Source organism: Myripristis murdjan, chromosome 16 (genome assembly GCF_902150065.1).
Source record: "Myripristis murdjan chromosome 16, fMyrMur1.1, whole genome shotgun sequence".
Classification (NCBI taxonomy): domain Eukaryota; kingdom Metazoa; phylum Chordata; class Actinopteri; order Holocentriformes; family Holocentridae; genus Myripristis; species Myripristis murdjan.
In genome coordinates this window covers 7,112,032-7,136,612 of record NC_043995.1, presented here as the reverse complement: position 1 = coordinate 7,136,612, position 24,581 = coordinate 7,112,032, and the positions used below count along the sequence as shown (strand labels likewise).

Genomic DNA, 24,581 nt, shown 5'->3' with positions numbered 1-24,581 from the left:
GAAATGACTGGCTTGCAATTGAATTAACCTCAGCAATGATTGAAAATGCTGGAGAGCAGCCAAAGCTCACCAACACAATCACACAGTTATTCAGTAGAAACATAAAATACATTTTACATCTAGGAATCAGTCTCGTCATTTTCTGCATTTTGAGTGAGCATTTGGATGAAATGTTTTTTCTTGGCTGCTCCAAATTAATAAATTTCTTATTTCATAACTACACTTATATATATATATATATATATATATATATATATATATATATATATATAATTTAAGCTATCAAATACTTATTTACTCTCAGAAAACCTGTGTTTTTCATTAGGATTATTAAAATAGCCATTATATTGATGTCCATACTGATGCATTTATTAATAAACTGCAGGTAAAAAACCTCCACCAGTAAACTCTTTATGCTGTTGTCGAACATGAAGCATCCTCTCCAGTGAGCGACTTTGGGAGAACAGGTGCTGTGGGCTCCCTGAAGTGGTGCAGCACTGGGCTTGTCGGAGAGTGTTTGGGAACAGAACAACCTGCATTAGATAAAGGTCCATCTCACAGGCATTATGGATTAATCTTTAGCAGGGTTCCCCCAGGATCAGCAAAATCGGATGTTCACCCCCACGCGTCCTGGAACAGACAGTTTCCCTGAGATAAACCAATATGGAGAGGACTGGATCTGACCCACATCGAGTTAAACGTCAGATATTTCTCACTGTGAGGTGACCCTGCCTCGGCCCTTGCAAAGCGGCAACACTGCTGTTTCTTCTTTTTTGTTTTGTTTTGTTTTTGCCTCCTTAGGAGATAATGAAATCATTTATGTGCACATTGTTTACATAGGTGAGTGTAATCCAAAGCAAGAATAAGTATTCAACTCATATATGTTCTAAAATAACAATAAATACAAAAAAGTATTTTGAACTAATAGGCCTATATCCACTCTCAGACCTTGTCTTATTTTTCTCTAAATAAAAGGTCTTTTGAACGGTGTGGTATCTCTGTACCTCTTCCCTTTCACTTGATGCCCTCCTCTGTTGAAATGTGGGTAAGTAATGTTCCACAAACAAAAATAAACACTGTAATACAATTTTCAGCAATGTACATAATATAGTTATTTTCCAAGAATCATTTCCCTGTTTCTTATCGCTATAGCTACAAAATGAAGATCTATTAAATATGTATAGTTTATTTTCCTTGGTTGCTCCACCTCATGCTGTTGATATTGACTGCATGCTGGCACAGATTCATCAGTGAACCCTCCATCCTTCTCCCACTTATTATTCCCTGTTTACTTTATAGGCTAAAAGTGGGAAGGTTACTAAGCGCTGTGTGGCATGGGCCAAATTTTAGAGTAAGATTGTTATTTCACCTTATGTTTTTCACAGGCTTTAAAAATAGCAGTAATATGAACCCAGTGGGGATAGAGATGTGAATATCAGTAAAATGCATGTCTAAAATCCAAGATGTGAATGCAAATAAAACACACATGTTAAATTCCAGGGATGTGACCTGTTTTCTTACATGATCAGACATGAACTATGAATTGACACAGCTGATCATTTTGAGGAATATGCACTGAAGGCAGTGTGACAGTCTGTTTGATGCAGAGTGAGATTCACAGACATTAACCTTCTGCAGGATTTACACTGGCAGTAAATCTGATATTTAACCCTGTCTTCCTGATCCAAAGCCAGTGGACACAGAGGGGCTGCATGGGGGCAATCTGTTTCTGATTATCTGTTTATTATATTAAAGGCCCACAGCCTAACTGCAGTGTGGCACCCCCTGTTGAAACACTGTCACCCCACCACTGTCCTTAAAGAGAACATTTTTCTAACAATTTATTGCCTGAGCTTTTGCTATGAGGACCAATATTATGACAGCAAAACATAAGACTTACATAAATAATGAAGCTGTGACAGTTTACATTTTGCAACTTGTAAACAATTGAGTAACACAAACCTGCATTTTGTAATTGGAGATCATGGTTAACAAATGATCAATCAAGTCAAACTCCCCAGAAACATATAAAAATAAATATACCCAGACATTTACATGGTGAAAAAAGGTAAATAAAAGGTAAAAGAATTATGTAAACAACTATATTTTTTAATATAAAACTTTACCTTTAAAATAATATTACATTTGATGATATTGAAAAGTGTCCTGTTTTCATGTAGGATACATCAGTATGATATGCTCACTATATTGTATATTATAAATTGAAGCGCTATTTCAGTTATTTTTTTTTTTACATTAGGTGGGTAAGCTCTATTTAACAATTACAAAGCTTTTTACAAAGAATATTATTAAAATCTAATTCACAAATTAAAAAAGATTCTACAGGTAAATTAAATTTTATTGGGTTATATGGACCATGTTGTTGTTGTTATTGTTATTATTATTATTATTATTATTATTATTATTATTATAAACAAGATTATTTCAGCCAGCCTTTTCTTTCTCTGAGCAGGCAAGAAGGACTCAACATGACATTATACTTTATATATGATTCTTTTTAGGGCATATTGAAAAGGAAAGTTGTTACCTGCAGCTGCTTACAGCCACATCCAGTCTTCACTCTGCTGTTGAGCAGCTCCACTGGAGAGGTTGCAAGTTAAGTGCTTTGCTCATGGACAGACTGACAATAGTTAGTAAGGCAAGTGAGTACATGTCTTATTCATGTCTGTCACCCAGATTTCCCCAGAAATATTTGGGCTGCATACCAGCAAAATTATGTTTACAAACCTCTTTCCCAGCCCATCAGAGAAATAACTGTTTCAAATATAATCAAAATATCTGTAACCCAGATTGTTGCAAGCAATTATTCAGTCATTCTCTTTCAACCAGGCATAAATGTTAGTGAAAAAACTGACAGAAAACAACAATTTACTTCCTCACCGTTCACCCTGGTAAACTTTCTCTCACTGACAGTGAGGGAGGGGTGTGGGTGGGTGCTGGCTGTGCCATGATGTCATACCTGTTTGGGTATATCATCACGCTCCTGTGAAATCAGATTGCTCTACATGAATCGGGCCATTTGATTCCACAAATTGTGCCTATATAGCACACTGACAGACAGGAGTAATTCTCACTGAGCTATGAAAGCCATTCAGAATATAATCAATTACAATCAGTCACACTGTAATTTTCCATGTTGCAATCTGGTGATAGAGAGCTACATCATTTGAGGCGCTCACATATTGCCCATATTGACAGTACTGATATTAATCCTCCTTTTCCTATCTAAGATTGCTGTTTGGCTGTGAAAATTGCCCTGTAGGCAGATGAAGGGAAAGAGTATTTCTTTTGTTTGCTCATAATATTAAATACATCCTCCATGTTACCTGTAAAAAAAAAAAAAAAAAAAAACAATTGGCAAATATTACCTGTGGAATTTAGAGGAAAGGTGAGGGAAATAGATTATTTACCCTCCACCCATTTGTAGTGTGAACATGAAGGCACCAAACACTGACAAGAGGCTGATTTGGTGCATATGTAAATTTAAAATAAAAAAAAAAAAAAAAAAGTCAACTCTTGCATATCCATTAACCTTCACGTTATTGAGCCAAATAAAACATCAGCTGAACATTATAACAATGTCTGTGTTATTATAGAGGGTGAACGGTGTGTTTCACTTTTCTTTAACTTCTCACATGTGGAACCACGGCTAAGGCCGTAGACCACTAATAATGCCAATGTCTACTTCAGGATCAAAGTGGGCTATCCGGGGGCGTAACATGATAGTGGTGGGCCCCAGTGCAAATGTTTTTGTTGGGCCACTTCCCACATGCACACATGCACACCACCACCTTGTCCATCACACACAAATTAGCAGGCATATCTAGGCAGAGCAGACAACTGTCACTACCAAGAAGTCCACTGCTCCACCAACTCTCATACTATAAACAGTGTCCATAAAAAGCAGTTTTCAAACCATCGCAGCCTTTAACACTTAACAAGGAGCAGTGAAAAGTCATACTGATTGAGTGACAGCAAACGATTTCAGCTACAGGTATTATGTAAAGGGTTTACATTGAGCATGTAGCTCTGACTGGTTAGTGTGGGTAATTTTGTATAGTCTGTGACTATCAGTGACTATTCTACCCCATCAATGTGATACAGGAGACACCACAGATGGCTTGTATTTTGTTTCAGTGAGCCCATATCCACTGAATTGCTTGCACTAAGTCAACAGAACATGGGCTCTGTACAATAAAAATTTGATTGGCTAGTACCAAGAGTTTATGGACAAACTGAGGCAACCCAGCAGACCACTGCAAAACATTTTGTGTATTTAAAAAAAAAAAAACACCAGTTTAAAGGAAAGGAGTCTTTTCATTTATATATATATATATATATATATATATATATATATATATATATATATATATATATATAATTTTTAAAGACCTTAATTCTGTTGTTTTGCAGGGCATAACAACCACATTGCATTAATCTTTATGCTTTAAGACTAAAAAATAGAAAGATAAGGTTGCCTGGCTCAAAGGAAAAAGTAGACCCTTCGCACAAACTTTCCACAAATGTGGTGATTACCAGCTTAGTCCCCTTTACTCTAGGCTATTTGGGCACAAACGGTGAGGTTGTTTGTTTGTGCTGTTGGGGCAGAGGATGGCCCTTGATAGCTATGGTGCTGATTGCAGTGAAATTATCACTGGGTCACCTTACATTGGTGAAGGAAATTCGGCTACCCACTTTTGCGCAGCCCAAGATTTGAGTTGGGAAAAGGAATCGAGTTACCTTTTTCTAGTGTGCCGGAACTTGATTCAATTGTGTATTCATGCTCATGTCGTAGACAGTGTTTTTCGCCAATTTGATGTCACTTGAGCACATAAAAGTCACGACAATCGCGTATAGCCATAGTGGTGGTTATCTGAATGTTTAAAATATGCTGAACTGGCATAAAGTAAGGTTTTATTTGATTGAGTGTCTATTTTATACAAGCGCACGGCAGGATATAGAACCACTGGAGGCGTTCTTCGGTCTATAAGAAAGCGCCGCCATCTTAAATTCCCAGACTCTGCTTTTACAACCAAGTTAATATCGGCTGACTGCGGAGGGAGTGGACGGCAGCTCCCCGCTGACGGTCGTCCTCACATTTTATCTGACTTTTTCCATTTGAAACTGGTTTTATTCTTCAATATCCGAGTGGACGGAGTTGCTGTTTTGACAAGGGTAGGCTTCAACATTCAAACTGCGGCTCTCCACATTTTCTCCCTCTTTTCATTTCGAGCTCTCGCTGAATGCCAGGAATGGAGTCGGTTGTGTGTGGGGCGGCCGGGGATGCTGCTGCTGCTGCAGCTAGCGAGCCACCTGGTCCACGACAAATATTTGGGATAAATCAGCCATCGTCTGGTGGGATTATGCCTGTTTCACCGGCGATATCCACGGTTTTCTAGAGATTACACGGTTAGCAGTAGTTGATATAGGTAGCGGGTGCACTCGCTATAACATATTAACGCCCAGCTTCTCCGAAAACCTCGGTCTGGATTTGGAAATAACGCCAATGTTATGCCCTCGCTTGTGTTAATTGTAACGATAGCTAATGTTAGTTAGCTTTACTACTAGCCCACTCGTGCTTCTGGCTACATTCCACTATTCTGACTCATGTTTGCTTGACTTTAGTTTCGCCTTTTGGCCGGTTGTTGCAGCTGTTTAAGTTACTTGGGGCGAAGATGAACACTTGGCTAAGCCTGTTTTATGTATATGTTAATTAACATTGTTGGTTTTAATTATTGGTTTTGTAACCGTCCAAGTTTATAAAACGAGTGAAGTAACGTTTCTTAACGAAGGTTGAAAGTTTAGTTGGAACATCGCAGTCGAGAAAGCAATTGAATTTTATCGTTAGATTGAGCTTCAAGTGCACGCGATGTACACCCAAACGTATGTTTGTATTTTAGGTATTTACTTTTGTTTGTTTTGTGCATACACCATGCGTTTTTCCACCAGTCCTTTTAAACAAAGACCGACAAATTCCTCTCCGCCGTTGTGCTTGGGGAGGAAGACGAGGAGGAGCCTGAGTGTGAAATTTGAGTCGGCGGTGCTGGAGTAGGAAAGTCGGGACAGCCAAGCAGCTGTGGGGAAGGGGGCGCCGCTTACTTTTTCAAAGGTTTTCGGATATTTAGGCATGTGTTTATGTCTCACTTGACTCTCTCTTTTTTGTTGTTGTTGGATGTTTACGAAATCCTTTGCTGCCTTTACGTAGTCTAGGTGACGGCTGGTAAGGGACAGGCGGCGTACTAAGGAAGAAGTTGGTTTCCTCACTGATGCTCTCCATCCTGCCGACCTAGAAAAGACCACACGGTATCGTGAGATCGGCTTAAATAACCAGATGTTTGTTTTGTGTTCGTCGTACATTTTGTTAACCCGACACCGAATGGCGATGTTAATAGATTTTTCATCAATTCATTCGGAAGACCCACGTATTTAAAATAGGGAGTAATCCTAAACAGTTGATTTTTCGACAGTATGGTATAACTGGGCTGTAATCTATCACTCTTCATGTGTGGACACTGGAGAGATTAAACTGCGTTTGGTGGATCTTTACGGCTTGTCTTGCTGATCAAGATTTTGTTGGGCACTGATCCTGGAAATTGAAGTCAAAACTGATTGTGTTTTTGTCCTGGTAATAGGACTCTAGACAGAGAGGTTTGAACTTAACACTGAACAACAATATGGACTACTAACACATGGTGTGTTTATGCCCCACAAACAACTGCAGTGCTCAAAATCTGTTTAAAATCTCCCAGTTTATTTGTTTTTCTGCTCCCATCTTCCGTTTAGTTGTGAGTGGGCGAGAGATTTCACAGTATTACCTGACATGCAGTGTTTAATTTGCGTGAATACCTGAAAGTTTCTTTCAAAATTCAGAGGAACTGAGGACGGAGGCGTGGGTGTATGCTGCATCTGAGGCCGGTAGTGGTAAAATCTGAGTTGATCCACCCGTTTGCAAGTGATATCTGCCAACATGTATTCAGGACCTTTAGTATAGAGCAGTTATAGTATTTGTTGGTCTATTTTTCCCCCTGTGACCATCTTGGTTGTCTTTGAAAAATACAGAATCATTTACAAATACTAATGCCATCACAGATATAAAATACAAAAAGCAAACTGAGAAAAATACTGGACTTTAAGTTGGTGTTTGCAGAGATTACCCACGTTTTCCAGTGTCGAAAGTAATAGAGAAAGGTGTTGATTGCATTAGGAAACGGGAACACTAGTCACTTTGTATTAATGTTAGGCTTCAGTTTACAACCAATGTGTCATTCAGAATGGGAGCCTGTGCTAATTTGTAAGTGCATCCTCTAAAGAAAAATGTTTTTTTTTTGTTTGTTTGTTTGTTTTTTTCCTTTGGAGGATGCACTTACAAATGAACACTCAGTTGTGCAGCTTTAGGGACAACAATTCAGTCCTTTTGCTCAGTGTCCAGGTGTAAAGCACCTGATACTTGCTTTCCTCCATGTAAAGGAACAGTTCACACTTTTGGCAACCCAATTTGTTTGAATCCTATTTCACAGATGTTGTTTTGCATTTCTAAACCTATATTCACACTCCAGTTTTCCTCTCAAATTAGAGAAAACCTTTTATGTAGGGCTAGAAAGGCCATCTTCATATCAAGTCTCATGGACATTTCCTAGAGCTACTGTTTCTCCATAGGCTTCCAGAGTTTTGTATTCTAGGCATAGACCAAACATTGCAGCAGCTGCAGGCGTCGAGCTCTAGTGTATTGTTGCCGGCTAGCGGTGAGGGCTGCTGACCCTGCACATTATGTTGCTAATACTGAAGCCTGTGGCAGCTCCTGTCTGTCTGCCTGGGCCGATAATTCAGCTTGTTAGGGTCATTTACACATAGGGACGTAGTCGCCAGCACTGACATGCAGCCCACTTTAGCTTTTCACTCAGAGAAAATGGTCTGCGCATGAGTTCAGATGAACTTAGTGCTTTTGAAGTTCTGCTCTGAATGAATACAAATATGTGAATTTGCTTTTTAACCCTAACCCTGGTCATTTCTACTATCAGGCTAATTTTGCATTTATTATTTTTAGGGTATTGATCATTCTCAAATACTTGCTGTAGTTCCTTTAGGAGTCGCTAAAATTAAACCACACAGCTGCTGGCAAAGGAGCAAAGTGTATTTGTTTTGAAGGAAATGTATAGCTTAATTATTTTTTAGGGATTGTTGCATTGTTGTGCTGTAATGGTCTTTGTACATCGTGTGAATTTGTATCGTCTTAACACTTTGGGGCATGCTGGCTCAAATTTGACAGGCTGTGAAATCTGAGAGAGAAGACATGGGTTTTGAGAGTTCAGATGGGCTTAGCTGCTTTGAACTCCAACTATGAATAAACACATTTATCAGCCCTCCTATGCTGCCTTAAATTTTCCACAAATTAAAGGCAGCAGAGGAGGAGAGGATATGCAGTAGTCAGAGCAGGGCTGTGATTATTCAGTAGCCTTTTTGCCCATGTAACTGCAATTCCAATTTATTTTCCCATCTCCTGCAGGATATTTAGAGAAGCAAGATTTTCCACTTAGCTTACACAGATGGCTTTCACCTTTAATTTAGCTAGGTGCTGATGTTGTAGATGGCAGAGTCAATCTGTCATAATATATGGACAACCACTTTTTTGTAATAGTTGCAGTTAATTCATTATAGTTTTATGTAATCTGGATTCAGCTACCACCTAGACCTGCCTGAAATTCCCTCCATACTCTTTAGCAAGACCTATCTGTGTATTATCCTGTTGGCTCAGAGAACCATGGTGCATACCATGTATTTGAGACATCACAAATTCAAAACCAAAGCCACCCCATAACTTGTAGTGCAGGATTTTTTTTTTTACGTTTTCAATTGAGATGCATTTTTTTTTTTTTTTTGCCCTTTTATTTGTTGCTTTTTTCTACTGTTTTGATCCTAGCTTTGGTTTGACTAGAGCTGTCCGTGTAATAGTACAGTGAAGTGATATATTCCCCGTACAAGCCATAGACTGTATTGCCCATTTTTTAAGTTGGGCTGGTCCAACTAACTGACCACTGGTGACTTTGTTCTATAAGGTGGCATCAAAACCAGTCTCAATAATAGAATTATGTGGCTTCTGACAGCTGGCTTCCCGAGCAGAGTTTATCATTTACACAACAAAGTGAACTCTCTGGCTAGACCTCTCTATACGAACAGCCATATTTGTCTTTGTTATAACAGACGGTAGTGTAACGAAGCACCCAATTCCAGTGCATCCAGCTCTCTGCTGGAACAGTAAGCCTATCATTTGACTGTGGCTGCTGACCCAGGGCAGTGGTGGTGATGTGGTTACACTCAACTTCATACAGCTGTTTGTGTTCATGTGAGTAAATCTGGCTGCTTTTCTAATGTCACATTTGTGTGTGTGTACCAAGAAGTTCAAATGTGATGTTTTCTCAACCTTCAATGTGTCATCTCTCCAAGTATTGCTACATGTGGCTTCAGCTCCACTATCTTTCTTACATAGACTCATTTGACACATATACCTCTACCCAATCCACCCTAGACATTACACAGACAGCCACGTGTCTCTGGTGACTGTGATGGCTCAGTCATTAGTCAGCTAGTTCCAGGTTTCTCTGACTCACTGATGTCTCTGTATTAATATATGGGTCCTATTTGGACCAGGCACAGCTCTTTTTACAGGGGGTTTTAACATCTGGCTTCAAAGAAACCTCTAGTTGAGATTTTTGCGGTTAGGCTGCTAGCCCGATATCCAGGATCACTAAATCAAAGGAGGTATTTTCTTGTTGACGGTCAGAATCTGGCTGTAGATTAAGCTTGCTATTTTTTATCTGGCTAGGAGGCCAGATGCTGCTTATTTGCCCATCAAAAAACTATATCATCAGCTAGAGGTTTCCAAAGCCAGATGTAAAGAGCCACATTTTCCACTAGTGTGAATGGTAAATGGTTTCACTGTGTGCTTTGATTGTATGTTTGATTTGTATGCAGGCTTAGTATGAGACATATGGCTCCGATTAGGACCAGGCTAGGTTATGTGAGGGCAGGCCTGGGCTATGCTGGGAGGATAGCGTGTGAACAGTGAATGTGAGTTGGTGTGTTTGTGGTTAGGAGCAGCATTTACAGAGCCTGACTCAAGACTGAATTTTAATGACAATGTTGAGCAGGGGCGGTGTGAGAGAAGAAGAGGAGGGAGGTAATTCAGAACAGCGATTTAACTGTTTTTGCACATGGATAGCCACATTTAACTCAAAAACTCCCACTTCTCCTACACTGACACTTAACTGACTTTACCACTTGTGGCTTGGCTGTTTTATATTTTGTATATAGGTATCTTTAATGTTCACTTTACCTCTTGGTTTTCACATGATCTAATATTGATTAGAGTACTCTGTAGACAGGAAAATAAATAAAAGTCATTAAGAACAGAGACATCAGTCATGTAGTTAACTAAAGTGAAGAATCCAGTGGCAATCAAATTAGGGCCTTGGTGATTCGTACAAATTCAAATATCATGGTATCTTTGACCAAGTACCTGTATTGATATTGTGACCATATTGCAGGAGTGACTGTTGGTGCTCTCACAAAATATTTACAGACAAGAAATTTTTGCTAAACAATCATCAGTAATGTGGACAGTCCTAAATAAAATGGGTGAAACAATTGTAGATATGTCTGCATATGTTTTATGAAAAGTATGTAACACTAATCTTGGTCAGCATACGCTCCTCAGGCAGGGTGCAACAAATCCTCATAGCTTGAACACTCCAGTGCCCAATCACATTTGGTCATTGAGCTGAGACTTAAGAATGACCAGGAGACTTCCTAATAATAAGTGGTTAAAGTAGATAAGTAAAAAACTACCAACCTAGAAACCAGCTTAAATTTGTGCTCCCATTTTTGGATTTCAGATTTGACTGATGCAGCTCCTGTGGATTTGAAAGGGAGGCTTTTTACTTTCTTTTTGCTAGTTCGGCTACTGTTTTGTGTGTGTTTGACCTACCAGACGCCTTATGCAGTCAGAGCTGTATCGGCTGTAGTGATTCAATACAGACAGCACTAGTATGGAATATTACTATATCAGGCTAAAATAGCATGCAGGTATTTGGCAGACTTCCACACTCTTGAAACTGAAACCAAAAGGGCCTTTTATGTCAGAAATCAAATCAAAACAGGTAAATGTTCTTCCCTTTTCAAAGGGTATTCAAAATTTATGTTGGTAAAGGCACAGTGTTCAAATGAGAATTGGTAAAGAGGCAAAGTGGTACTGGTGCATTTCTAATTGGCCGAAGTTTTGTGTTGCTCTAGGCTAGTGTGATGTCACTGAATGAAGGAAAAGTAGCAACATGCAAACTTAATGTCTTTATGTGACTGAGTTTGCTGCAATAAGTGAGGGCAAGTTCAAACTTGACAAATTGTTCATCTAGGGTGGCATCTTTATGCTGCATTTGTAGCAGTTGGATATTTTGCTTTCTTCCAAATACAACAGCTATTGTATTTTGTGATTGGACACTTAATGCATTCACCTAGTCTACATCAGTAAGATAAGTTTGAAGGCTAATTTAAGATGTGGGAGAGACTTACACACAGCAGGTCGTTAGCCAGATTGGATCCCACATATTGTCAGTTATGGTGCTGAACTCTGCCTGGGTATTCCTTTAAAAAATTCAGTATCGGGTCTAGTACCATGACTTTGCTGCCTGTGTCAAGTCAGTACTAACTTATGCAATTCTCATGAGGCAATCAACCGAGTTAAATTTTCAAGCAGGTTCCATGTTGGCAAAGCACCTGGATTTGACTGGATTTGTTAATCCTAGAGTCAAAGGAATCTCTCATCAAATCCCCCCACATACTTAATGTCCCCAGTCCCCACTTCCCTTTCTGTTTGTCAACATGGCAGATTGGCACATGCGCTGGAATGCGGACACACTTACCAAAATTAACTGACAATATGTCACAATGCAGTATTTGTGGTGTAGTCTCGTTGACTGAGGTGGTGGTGATGCATAAGTGAGATGAATGCACACGTACTAACTCAGCATTATGTAAAAAATTACGTTGTCCTTTTCCCCCAACAAATTATGCAGTGGCATTAGGTCTTCATAGTGCTGTCACGTGGAAATAAAGCTGCTATCTTATTAGAAAGACTTGGTTAGAGTTTTTCTGTGCTCAACTTAAGGTAGCCACCAATGCCAAACAGACAATTATGGAGAAAGTAGTTTTGATCTAAAATGAAGGTCATGTAACTACATTAACCAGTGGTTTTGTGTGCTTTGGAGAACAGGGAGTAGCTTGTACAGGATTGTGTGGACTCAAGTGATGTGCCACAAGGTATATATTTCTAGCTGGGTAAATTCACTGCAGAAAACTCATGATCCTCTCACCTCGACTTACTTTGGTAGCATGGATATAAACCACTTAATCTGTAGCCCTGTGTATCCCTGCTTTTATTTCTCCACTGTGCGTTTTTGAATATCAGAACATGTCCAAACCTGTTTGCTGCTGATTGCAAGGGATTTGGTCTGCATTCAGTTGTTGGATACATCTGCCATTTTAAAATAGTTAGGGATGTAATTTTCAATGGGGCTGACCCAGGATTTCTGACTGTTTGGTACAACCTCCATTTCTGTATCTAATTTTATAGGGGATTTTCTTCCTTTCCTGCACTGTCCCCATTTCCTGTTTGTGTGTTTCAGTCGTAACCCTTTATCTTAGAAGAATATGCATTAGACATTCCTTTCTCTGTTTTTTTTTTCTTCAAATTAATCCCCTCTTTCTCCCTCTGCTTCTCTCTCCTGCCATTGCCAGTGTTTACTTTCCCGCAGACCGGGGTTGAGGTTTCAGCTTCAAAGCCAGCGCTGGAATGCGTCTGCCCTCCTCCCTCGCTCTGCCTGCTTTTCTCTCTCCACCCATTACTCCCCTTCCTCCTGTCCTCCTCACCTAAGTAGTTGCTAGCTACTCCACTTAATGGTGGCTTTGTGTATGAGCTACTGCTGTTTGCATGTCTGGCTTGAACAGAAAAGAGGAGAGAGGCAACGGAGGAGGAAGGAATGGTGTTGGAAAGTCACTTGTCAGGGTCTTTTTTTTTTTTTTTTTTTTTTAAGCCAGCACTGCCATTAATTTCTAATGGAGAGTCTGTTTTTCTGCCTTCCTCCCCACTGAGTTGTGCTTTCTTGGTTGTAATCAAACCCCCGGTATTTGAATGGAAGGAAATAACAATAGGAAAGGGTGGGGTAGAGGGGGAGGAATGATGCAGGGGGAGAGTTACACAAGGAAGTTTGACTGACTGTGTTTTCTGTCCTGTCTTTCAGATCAGGAAGCTGTGCCGGCTGTGGTTTGAGAAAGGAACATGGCTTCCCAGGGTGAGTTCATATTTTTAATAAAGGCACACTCATACTCACTTTTTGTGCTGTCCACTGCTTCAATTTCACCCTCTCTCTCTCACACACTCACATACACATACACCTCTGCATTGACTAGTAGGCAGTGCTTATAGGCTATCTCTGCAGCAGTGCAGAAATGTCATTTCTTTCAGGCTAGATTTATGCAGTCATTAAACAGCAGAAAATTTGATATTGATTTCAAATTGAGACTTGGAATGAGTGCAGAATCAAACTATGCACTTGAATACATCCTTTACTGATAAATCTCATGTATATCATCAAAGTTTGAAAATATGGCATGAAAAATTGATAGAATGAGAAGAAAAGCCATTTTGATGAGCTGTGCATTGTTGGTAATGTGCATTTGAGCCCGCCAGTATCCTCTGGTATGAAATGTTGGTGTTGTATCTGGAGGGACCACCTATATTATAACTAGGATATGACTGCTGTTTGATATGTATGTATATAGTGTGACTATATAACGAATTTGCTACTAAAGTAAATTTGTCCATTCTTAAATAGAATATATAGTTTAAAGTTTATCTTCCACAATTAATAATTGTCACATTTTGCAGTGTAAAAGCATTTACTTGAATTTCAAGAACGTTACCTGAAATTGGAAATTGTCAGTTTGTTGATACAAGATGTGAAAAGTGTTGTCATGTTTATTCCTAAACTTATTAAACAGTAGAATTAATCATTGTGATAACAGTATCTATAAATTAATTTCAGACATCTCTGTCGGTAGCATCCAATTTACTGAACTAATTTTACATGCTGCTTGTCAAGCATTGCACACACATTAAACGGGTTTCCTTGTATTGCAGTGTCATTACTAATGATCTCAAAATATGTTATAGAGAATTCCACATGGATTATCAAATTTAATTTGGTATTCTCCTCTCACAGAGCCATCCATTGTCTTGGACTGCATTGTAAAGTGGGTTAGATTACACCGATATTTTCAAACTTCTTTCTATTTGTTAATGTTCAATTTTTAATGTTTGGTTCTGTCCAGCTGATCTGATGGAGCTGGACATGGCCATGGAGCCAGATCGTAAGGCAGCAGTCAGTCACTGGCAGCAACAGTCCTACCTGGATTCAGGCATCCACTCTGGGGCCACCACCACAGCTCCCTCCCTCAGTGGAAAGGGAAACCCAGAGGAAGAGGACGTCGACAACCAGGTCCTATATGAATGGGAGCAGGGCTTCAACCAGAACTTCTCCCAGGAACAAGTGCAAGGTGTGTAGTAATGCTACAGTTATAAGCAAGGCTGAGGTAAATTCTAATTCTAACAGTCCATTTAAAGTGAGCAAGCTCACATGGTCTTGCTGCAAGGTAAATGTGCTGTAATGTTACTGTTAATTGCTGAAAACCAACAAAGGCCTTTAGGAACAAAAAGAAGGCTGTGTTACCATGAGTTTACAGAGAAGCCTGGATTTGTATGGCTCAGACAGAAATTTGTAGGCCTGTATTAAAGAAACAACTGCTCTTCTGTCTCTCCCAGACATAGATGGTCAGTATGCCATGACACGTGCACAGCGGGTGCGTGCAGCCATGTTCCCAGAGACCCTTGAGGAGGGCATGCAGATCCCCTCTACCCAGTATGATGGAGCACACCCCACCAATGTCCAGAGGCTGGCAGAACCCTCACAGATGCTCAAACACGCTGTGGTTAATCTGATCAACTACCAAGACGATGCTGAGCTGGCAACCAGAGCCATACCAGAACTCACCAAGCTGCTCAACGACGAGGATCAGGTAGAGCAGGGCTCATACACATGCCTATTCACCTAGAGAACAGTGCCATGTCAAAACTCCAAATGCCTAAGGATGAGCCATTGTCTCAGTTTTGGAGGAGCAGAGTTACTTGAATCTTTTTAGCTATTGCAGCTTTTTCCTTTTTTGGCATTTCTGGGAATGAGAAGAGGGTGATGATGGATTAAAATTGTAGGTCAGAGAAGGTTGTTATTCCAACCAAACCCTGGAACCTCTAATTGTTTTTAACTACTGAAATTTCCTAAACTTTCTGTCTCTGCTCTCTTCCAGGTTGTAGTAAACAAGGCAGCGGTGATGGTCCACCAGCTATCAAAGAAAGAAGCTTCGCGTCATGCCATCATGCGCTCCCCTCAGATGGTGTCAGCCATTGTCAGGACCATGCAGAACACCAATGATGTGGAGACAGCTCGCTGCACCGCAGGAACGCTCCACAACCTGTCCCATCACAGAGAGGGACTGCTGGCCATCTTCAAGTCGGGAGGAATACCAGCCCTTGTTAAAATGCTGGGGTAAGGAAGATAGAAATCGAGGAATGCATGGATTTCTGGAATCATTCTGCCATAAATCTGCTGGAAAAAATAGACATAAACTAAACTAAAAAAAAAAAGGTTTAAATCACCATAGACTGTAAAATCAGACCTGTGACACAGTGACCCACTGTGGGATAAAAGAAATGTGGGAAAAACATTTGGTTGTTAATTTGCCACAGACCTGCAGGGAGAGATGTGGAGAGATGAGGAGGCTGAGGGACTTAATAATAAGCATATCTAATTCTGGTTATTTTCTGGTTCCTCATTTGACAAAAATCTATTTTGTACCATCACCATTCCCCACAACCTCCTTTGAGACTTTTATTTATTTATTTAAATTTCTAATAGTCCTGTGTGTCTGTCCACAGATCACCAGTGGACTCGGTCCTGTTCTATGCCATCACCACCCTCCACAACCTCCTCCTGCACCAGGAAGGAGCCAAAATGGCTGTCCGTTTAGCTGGAGGACTACAGAAGATGGTTGCTTTGCTCAACAAAACCAATGTCAAGTTCTTAGCCATCACCACTGACTGTCTGCAGATATTGGCCTATGGAAACCAGGAAAGCAAGGTGAGGGGTTGGAGGGAGGCTAGGATGATGTGATCATGTTACCCCCCATTTCTCTAATTGATCTTCCACTGAACTGGGTGGCTCCCACCATGGAGGACACAGTTTTCTTGTCCATTTTACAACTGTTGTTTAAGGGCACTTTTGGTTGCACATCTGCCTCAGTTTTGTTTTTTTATGGACTGGGGCTGCATAATTGCCCCTACTTAGTTAAATTGTATTAAATGTGATCGTGCGTTTCAATTTGTAGGGCCATATGCATTTGTGTCTTGGCAAAAAGTGGAGTAAATCTTTCTGAAACCTCAGTCTTCAGGAGAACATCAACCAATCTAACCTCCTGTCTCTTCTCACTCTGCACAGTTGATCATCCTGGCCAGTGGTGGCCCTCAGGCCTTGGTCAACATTATGAGGACTTACACCTATGAGAAACTGTTGTGGACGACTAGTCGAGTTCTCAAAGTACTGTCAGTCTGCTCCAGCAACAAGCCTGCCATTGTGGAGGCTGGTATGTTTGGTCTTTGTACTCCATAAATATTGTTGCCTTTGTGCATTCAAGCATTTTAAGTGTTTAGAAAAGCAACTACTTAAAACATGCAAACAGGACATTCTATGATTTATATTAAGTTATTTCACATGTAACAAGTAAGCCACTCTAATGCTTTTAAAAATTGTGTCTGTCTCTGCAGGAGGTATGCAGGCCCTGGGACTCCATCTGACAGACCCCAGCCAGAGATTGGTCCAGAATTGTCTCTGGACTCTCAGGAACTTATCAGATGCTGCCACCAAACAGGTGAGGTGGAGAGACCTGCCCCTGACATAAACTGTTAAATAGAAAAAGGGGAAAAATGAGGAAATGTGATCCTAGTTTTATGTCTTTTATGTCTTGAGTCTCACATATTATGTGAGACTAAAGACATGGTTGAAATGTTTGTCCTCAGCTGAACTGCTTCTACATCTCAGTATCCAGTGTTAAACATGCTGTTAGTGCTGTCAGATTCTAAGAAAGATAAGGGGAAAAAATGGTGTACATACAAAATCCCCAGTTGGCATGCACAGACCAAGGGATTTCACTGTGTACCCATCCTTCCTCTGTTACTTACTACATACTGTCATCCCCTCTTTCTAGGAGGGAATGGAGGGACTCCTAGGAACTCTGGTCCAGCTGCTAGGAAGCGATGACATCAATGTCGTGACTTGTGCTGCTGGCATCCTGTCCAATCTGACCTGTAACAACTACAAAAACAAGATGATGGTGTGCCAGGTTAGTACACACAGAAATAATTTACGTACAGTAAAACCAAATTACTATAGCTTTCATTGAGGACAATGATTGTTTTCCTCAGTTACACATCTGTAACCTCTGGTGACTTGTAGGTTGGAGGTATTGAGGCATTAGTTCGCACAGTGCTTCGGGCTGGAGACAGAGAAGACATCACAGAGCCAGCTATCTGTGCCCTGCGTCACCTCACATCTCGACACCAGGACGCAGAGATGGCCCAGAACGCTGTCAGACTCCACTATGGCCTGCCAGTGGTCGTCAAATTACTGCATCCACCATCACACTGGCCGCTTATTAAGGTACACACAACACACACACAGACCTGCCAGCAGAGGTTAACTGGAAGCCCCTTGTTTCATTAGGCATTTATGTGGAAGATCTTTTAATTATATTGTCATTGAAAATCAGTTTGCACTTGACCACACCTTGAAGGCTGAAATAATTGGCCCAGATTTGGTTTACAGTGTATTACCCCTGTGAATAATGGACATAATTATACCTTGTATCCAACTCACATTGCTAGCTTATTTCCATTGGATCCATCAGGTGTGATGGTGCTGTTGTGCATTCAGATTGCACTGCCATACAGCTGCAAGCTGTTTCTCACTGGCAGTCTGTACGTTTTTTGGGCTCATTCCATTGTACAGGCTGCAGTATTCACCTGACTGCTGAAAAGTTCTGTCACTCTGGATGAGAACAATATGTCATCTTGGCTCTTCTTGCCTAACCAATAGTTGATATAATCACACTTAAAATACCAAAATCAGTCAAAGTCTGGAAGAAATATTGAATTTTAAATAGAAACTTCAGGATCTTTGCATTTAAAATACCTGTCAGTGCAGACTTATACCTGTTAGCTGTGTAAGTAGCTGTCCATATGGTTGGGTGACCAACTTCCCTCTGATTGGAACTGAATTGTCCAGATGATTTGCTTCATTAGACTTATCTTAACTTTCTTTATAGTTCTGTTCTTTTTTTGTAAAATACATGTGTAATGAGTACCATATTGTTATACAGAATGTATTAATTTAATGAATATTACACATACTAGTGAACTGATTACATCAGCTGTAGTTCCCAGTCAGATGCTAGTAATGGCTACATAAATGTAAAACCTAAAGCTCTCTTACTTGATGTCTAACCCTTTGTTCCCTTACAGGCCACAGTGGGATTGATCCGTAACTTGGCGCTGTGTCCTGCCAATCACGCCCCTCTGAGAGAGCAGGGTGCCATCCCCAGACTGGTACAGCTGCTGGTCAGAGCACACCAAGACACACAGAGACGCACAAGCATGGGAGGCACACAGCAACAGTTTGTGGTGAGAACACACAAACGCACCTCTCTGAGCCATATAAACATAGATCACCTACATCAACACACTCAGCAAGTTTCCACATGCAATCACATGTTAGCCTTTTCAACAAGATGCTCTGTAGTTGTCACCATTACCTGCTCACAAAATTCCAGGATTAGTGGAGGGCTGTAGAGTCACTACTGTCATTGTAACTAGTTGAATGTTTGTCTCTCTAGGAGGGAGTTCGTATGGAGGAGATTGTGGAAGGCTGCACAGGAGCACTCCACATCCTGGCCAGAGACGTTCACAACAGAATAGTTATCAGAGGACTTAACACCATTCCACTCTTTGTACAGGTAAAACTCATTTCAGCTTTTCTTCCTTTGTTCTGTCATGCATGTTATCCAACTTGCTTTTCCCCACTCATCAGCCTTCTTTGACTCTTTTCTTATGGTCATGCTTTCTGCTGTAATATCCTAGGATTTACTAAACTTATGTGTTCTAGGCTGCAGATGCAGGACTATACATTGCCCTGAGGTTAAAATATTTCAGCAGGGGCTATATTCACAACTGTCCAGCCATCACAGGAGACACAGTCCTCTTTCATTTGCATGCTCATGCTTTCTTTTACACTTAGGCTCTAACTCTGTCACGTTCTTCAGTGTACTCTTCTCTCTACCACATTCATCTTTGTCCATGCCAGTCAATGCTGGTCTTTGTCATTGCCAGTAGTTTGACCTTTTAGTTTTACCAACTGGGGTTGTAGGAAAAGTGGTATTGCCTCACAGTGATGATAGTTTCAAAACTTGATCCAAATATCTCAATTGGTAACGGACCTCCCAGATTTGATTTGTCATATGCACAGGTGTACATTTTTATTTAAATACGTAATTATTTAACCCAATAGTGATGCCACTATCTTAAAAATATTTTTAAATAAATGCATTCAAATAAAAAAGGTCACTAACTTTTATCTTAAATTATTACAGAGGTAGTTGATGATGATCCCAGATATGGTTCTGTTAGGCAACATAAAACTGGAAGTACTGGGAAAGGGAACTCTTCTGGTTTAACAAAACATAAAAAAAAAAAAAAAATTACATCTATTGTCTGACTCTCCATGTGGCTCTGGTTTCTGTATCTTTTCAGATATTATTGTAGCAGCAGAATATTGTTGAAGCTTAGATGAACATCCATAACCCTCTCTTCTCTGTATTTTTGTGCAGCTGTTGTATTCTCCCATTGAGAACATCCAACGTGTAGCAGCAGGCGTCCTGTGTGAGCTGGCCCAGGACAAAGAGGCTGCTGAGGCCATTGAGGCTGAGGGAGCCACCGCCCCACTTACAGAACTACTGCACAGCCGCAATGAGGGAGTTGGTATGTACACACACACACATACATCCATTCGTTGCCACCCCTCATTCACATAATGGCTACTTAGAGCTCAGCAGATGTTCAGAAGAGGCATTCCACCCATGCAACTTAAGTGTATAAAACCCTGGACTTGAAAAACTCCTAATTGCAACCTTTTTTGTACAAGCCATAATTCTTTTAGTAGGATGTCCTCCTGCCACACTAATGTCCTGCACACAATGCAAGCCAAATCAGTGTTGTAACCATAACCATCACAATGAAGCATGGCCTCTGAGCGGTGGCTGCTGTATTATTTAGGTTTTATTTGTAGTAATACATTGACTTAAAACACTATAGTTGAAGCATATGAAAGAGAGGGCTAATGTTTCATTGTACCCAACAGCAACTTACGCTGCAGCGGTGCTATTCCGCATGTCTGAGGACAAACCCCAGGACTACAAGAAACGGCTCTCTGTAGAACTCACCAGCTCCCTCTTCAGGACAGAGCCCATGGCCTGGAACGAGGTAAGTACAAAGGTGTACTGGGACTCACTCTTAGTTTGGTTTTTGAATACTGTATACAATGCCCAATAGAACCATTACTGCTGCTGTAGTCCTGATGAAACTGTTGCTCCTCTTACTTTTCCTTTCTCATTTTCTGTCTCTCCCTCTGCAGACTGGAGAGTTGGGCTTGGACATCGGAGCTCAGGGAGAGCCTCTGGGCTACAGACAGGAGGGTAAGTTAATTCTACTCTGCCTGGTTAGGAGGCTTACAGAAGAAACACAGGAAGGGATAATGTCACAGAACCACAGCAGTTGGGCTACAGAAACATTTTATTGATTCATCTTTGCACCAAATGGAAATATACAAACAGTGCCCTTTCAGGTCTGGGCTCCTGTGATCATGTCCTGTCCTGTTAGTTTCTCCAGGCCTGGGATTGGATTGCCCTCCTCTACCCCTTGAGCAAGCTGGCATACAGCTCATAATAATTTCTGTACTTGTCATCACTGAAAATAAGATTGGCTGAATTAAAGGTCCTGATGTATGGGAATGGATTTCACACCAAAACTTAACACTGTTAGTGGTAATCATTACGCCAAGGGGTGAGGATAGCTGGTTGTTTGTGATTTACACTGCTCTTCATACCTCCAGCACAACCTACTGTAATTGGTTGTTAGCTAGCCAGCTGCAGAGTAAGTGCAGTACTTGGAGGTGGGAGGTGGACTAGAGGACAAGCTGGCTACTGCATCAGGATTTCTGTTTGTGCAACCAGATTCTGAAGACATCATGTATTTTACACATGGAACTGAACCATAAATTTTAAATGCAGTTGATCCATAGTTTAGTCTTGTCTGTTGCTGGAGGCTGGGCAGTGTGTTGTGTTGCAGTGTGTGATCATACTACTGTGTGGCGGCTTGGTTTGTTAACATGCTCTAACAACTGCTCTGCTTCCCTGCATCTCCTCCACCCACTCCTCCCTCTGCCAGACCCAAGCTACCGCTCCTTCCATTCGGGGGGTTACGCAGGGGACTCAATGGGCATGGAGCCCATGATGGACCATGACCTGGGCGGAGGTCACCACCCTGGCCAGGACTACCCCCCTGTAGAGGGGCTGCCTGACCTGGGACACGCCCAGGACCTGATAGATGGCCTGCCCCCTGGCGACTCCAACCAACTGGCCTGGTTCGATACTGACCTGTAAATACCAAGACCACGACCAACATTACACTACACTTTCTACTAGGTAAGATAACACACTCCGCTCTCTGCCTTTAATGGCTAAACTGTCACACTGTGCTGTTTTTTAACCAAGGTGTTGAAACAGGGCCAGTGAGAACAGTAACAGTGGGGAGGCTTTCTGTCTGGATAAAAAGGCTGTGGGAGGAGATATAGGGGGTGAATTTACTGACTGTGGCTGCTGCATGTTCAGACTGCTACTAATTGGAAAGCTGTGTTGTGCCATGTGTGATGTTACTCGGTCTTTTTGATCTGTGTGTGTGGTCTTCACCAATGCCTGTCTTTCTTCGTCTCCCTCCTCCTTTCTTCCTCTCCTCTTTCCTTCTACGTTCCTTTTCCCTCCTCCCCTCCCAGCTGTATCATGTGATCTGGATGAACCTGCATTGTGATTCGCCCATATGGAGGAGGCGGGGTTTCAGAAAGTGCCTGAAGACGACTCAACAACAGCAAGCAGAGTTTCCTGTCTATGGGAACTCCATGGGGACAAACTAGATTTAAGTGCGGTTCTGTTCTGGTGTGGCCCTGCAGTGGGCCGACTTCCAATCCTGACACGACACACGGAGTTAGATCCCAACGGTTGAATTTTAAAAACCCTTTTATGTCTGTATTTTTTTTTCTTTTAATTTTTTACTTTTATTCGGTTGTTTTACATTTTATTCTTTTTTTCCTTTCAAGTCTGTAATGGTACCGATTTGATTCTAGCTTGCTTTATGATTATTCTGAATTATGATACTCATCTCTTGTTTTTGCAGTCCCTTGTATTTTAAGTCTGGTAGTGTTGAGTTTTCTAGTGGTAATGCTCCATCCAAGTAAAGAATTTGATCACGTTTTAAATGGTGTCCAAACACTAAAGTTAATCAGTTGAATTGTATTCTGATGATCAAGTGTAACATTGTGTAGCTTTTGTATAAAAACCTGAATTGGAAATCATGGTCCAAATATCAAGCTATTTTCTTGCTTTAAAGGTGGACACTGAGGTGTCTCCGCTGTTCCAAAGGGGGTGTAGCTGACCTAGCTGGGTGTGGCTGTTAATGACGGACAGGGGTGGAGGAGGGCTCTTATTGGTCTGCTGTTACTAAGGGGTGGGGTAGTGGGAGGAGCTGGATGCTGTAGCCTGCTGTGTTCTGAAACAATAAAATGGACTGTCATTTCACTGGGATGCCTCCATGCCTCCTCATTTCACTGACACCTTGAATCCAGGATGAGAAACATCTGCGTCACCAAATGAAATCACTGAAACTAGATCACATGGGTGGTGTTTGGATGATGTTGCAAGGGCTTCATTAAAGGGCAGATTTGCGGTCAATTTTGGGGTAATATTTGATTATCCAATGTAAGACTGATATATATTATGTTAATTATGCTTTGAATGCACCTTACTTGCACATCACACCAAGTTTCAGCTTTGATACAAAGGACTTGTAATGGAACATCAGTTTACAGCTATGTGTGCCACTAGACACAGCATCAGACCCAGCATAGTGTTGCCAAGAATGAAAGTTGTAATGACGGGGTCGATGTGAACACCAAGCGTGATGTACAGTATGTGCTGAGCAGTTTTCAGAAATGGCATAGGTGTTGGATGACCTGAACAACACAGATGTGACACCACTGTTTCACACTTCTGACAGCTACGTGTGAAAAACTGACAATCTACCCACTGTGAAAACAAGAAGTGCCCAGATCGACCTGGAAGAACATGCTGCTAGGCTGGCAGGAGGCCAGTGCTGTGGTCTGAAAGTCTGCTGTCTTCTAAACGTGAGAATGTGTCAGCTCAGTTTGTGAAGCTTGGTGGAAGCTCCTGGACAACTGGACAGTGACAGCTGTGTTTGCTGCACATTTAGTGAGATTAGTGAGATTTGCACTGCACATGCAATCAGAGCCAGGTGTGAAGAACCAAAAGCCTGCCAGTCATGACCACATGTGGCTGGGAGTTTTTTTTTTTTTTTTCCAAATGGGCAAATTCTTGTACAGAGAGAGGGTTATGGGGCACCTGCACAGACACTCACTGTAATGAAGTATAAAATGACTGTATTTGAAGATGTCTCATTAACTATAACATAGGGATGACGAAGACGCAGTATTAAAGCCCTGCCAGTAGATTTGTCGGGAAATACTTGAGATTGGTGGAAGGGCTTAAAGAGAACTTCTGAATCTGGACATGCTCACTATATCCACATTTACAGAAATTACATTAAATGATTCACTGGCAGCTAACAATGAATTACATACAGACTTAATTACTATGCAACCACCATTCATCATGATGCTCATCTAGGTACAGAAATATATACCAGGCTGTTAGTTTTAAACTATGTTCTGGTTCCTGCTACTTGCATTTTCAATCATGTACCATAATGTTCCCAGATGAACAGTTGCAAACTGATTGGGTTTGTTGAAGGAAAATTGTGGTTTGCTGTAATTGAGCTCTCTGTTTACCATCAGCCCAAACAGAAATTCAATATTGGGTGTAGTCACACTACTGATGTATGATGGCAGACAGATTTAATGTTCTGCCAACCGTGATGACTAGACGTGCCAAGACAAACCTGAAGAACTGTCTTGTGATACGCAATAGTCGGTTTTAAATCTCATGGTATTACCCTGTGTAGCCTGATGGCAGCTATTTTGACCCTGATGTCAAATGATCTGAGTCAT

General features: G+C 41.1%; 1 protein-coding gene across 1 annotated transcript; it reads left to right on the top strand.

Annotated features, from left to right (window-relative positions):
• The first annotated feature begins 5,037 nt into the window (after positions 1-5,037).
• On the top strand, positions 5,038-23,076 carry ctnnb1 (catenin (cadherin-associated protein), beta 1). Its single transcript, XM_030072118.1, has 17 exons — positions 5,038-5,196; positions 13,311-13,361; positions 14,401-14,625; positions 14,891-15,144; positions 15,433-15,671; positions 16,061-16,262; positions 16,620-16,764; positions 16,946-17,049; positions 17,386-17,520; positions 17,634-17,837; positions 18,698-18,856; positions 19,069-19,188; positions 20,059-20,209; positions 20,589-20,710; positions 20,862-20,922; positions 21,674-21,930; positions 22,278-23,076. The coding sequence occupies exons 2-16, from the start codon at positions 13,349-13,351 to the stop codon at positions 21,886-21,888; spliced, it is 2,349 nt and encodes a 782-aa protein (XP_029927978.1). The 5' UTR covers positions 5,038-5,196; positions 13,311-13,348; the 3' UTR covers positions 21,889-21,930; positions 22,278-23,076.
• The last annotated feature ends 1,505 nt before the right edge of the window (positions 23,077-24,581 follow it).

Coding starts and splice junctions, on each gene's coding strand:
- ctnnb1 (XM_030072118.1), top strand. Junction 15,145..15,432: donor TGCTCAACGACGAGGATCAG/GTAGAGCAGGGC, acceptor GCTCTCTTCCAG/GTTGTAGTAAACAAGGCAGC. Junction 20,923..21,673: donor TCTGGGCTACAGACAGGAGG/GTAAGTTAATTC, acceptor TCCCTCTGCCAG/ACCCAAGCTACCGCTCCTTC.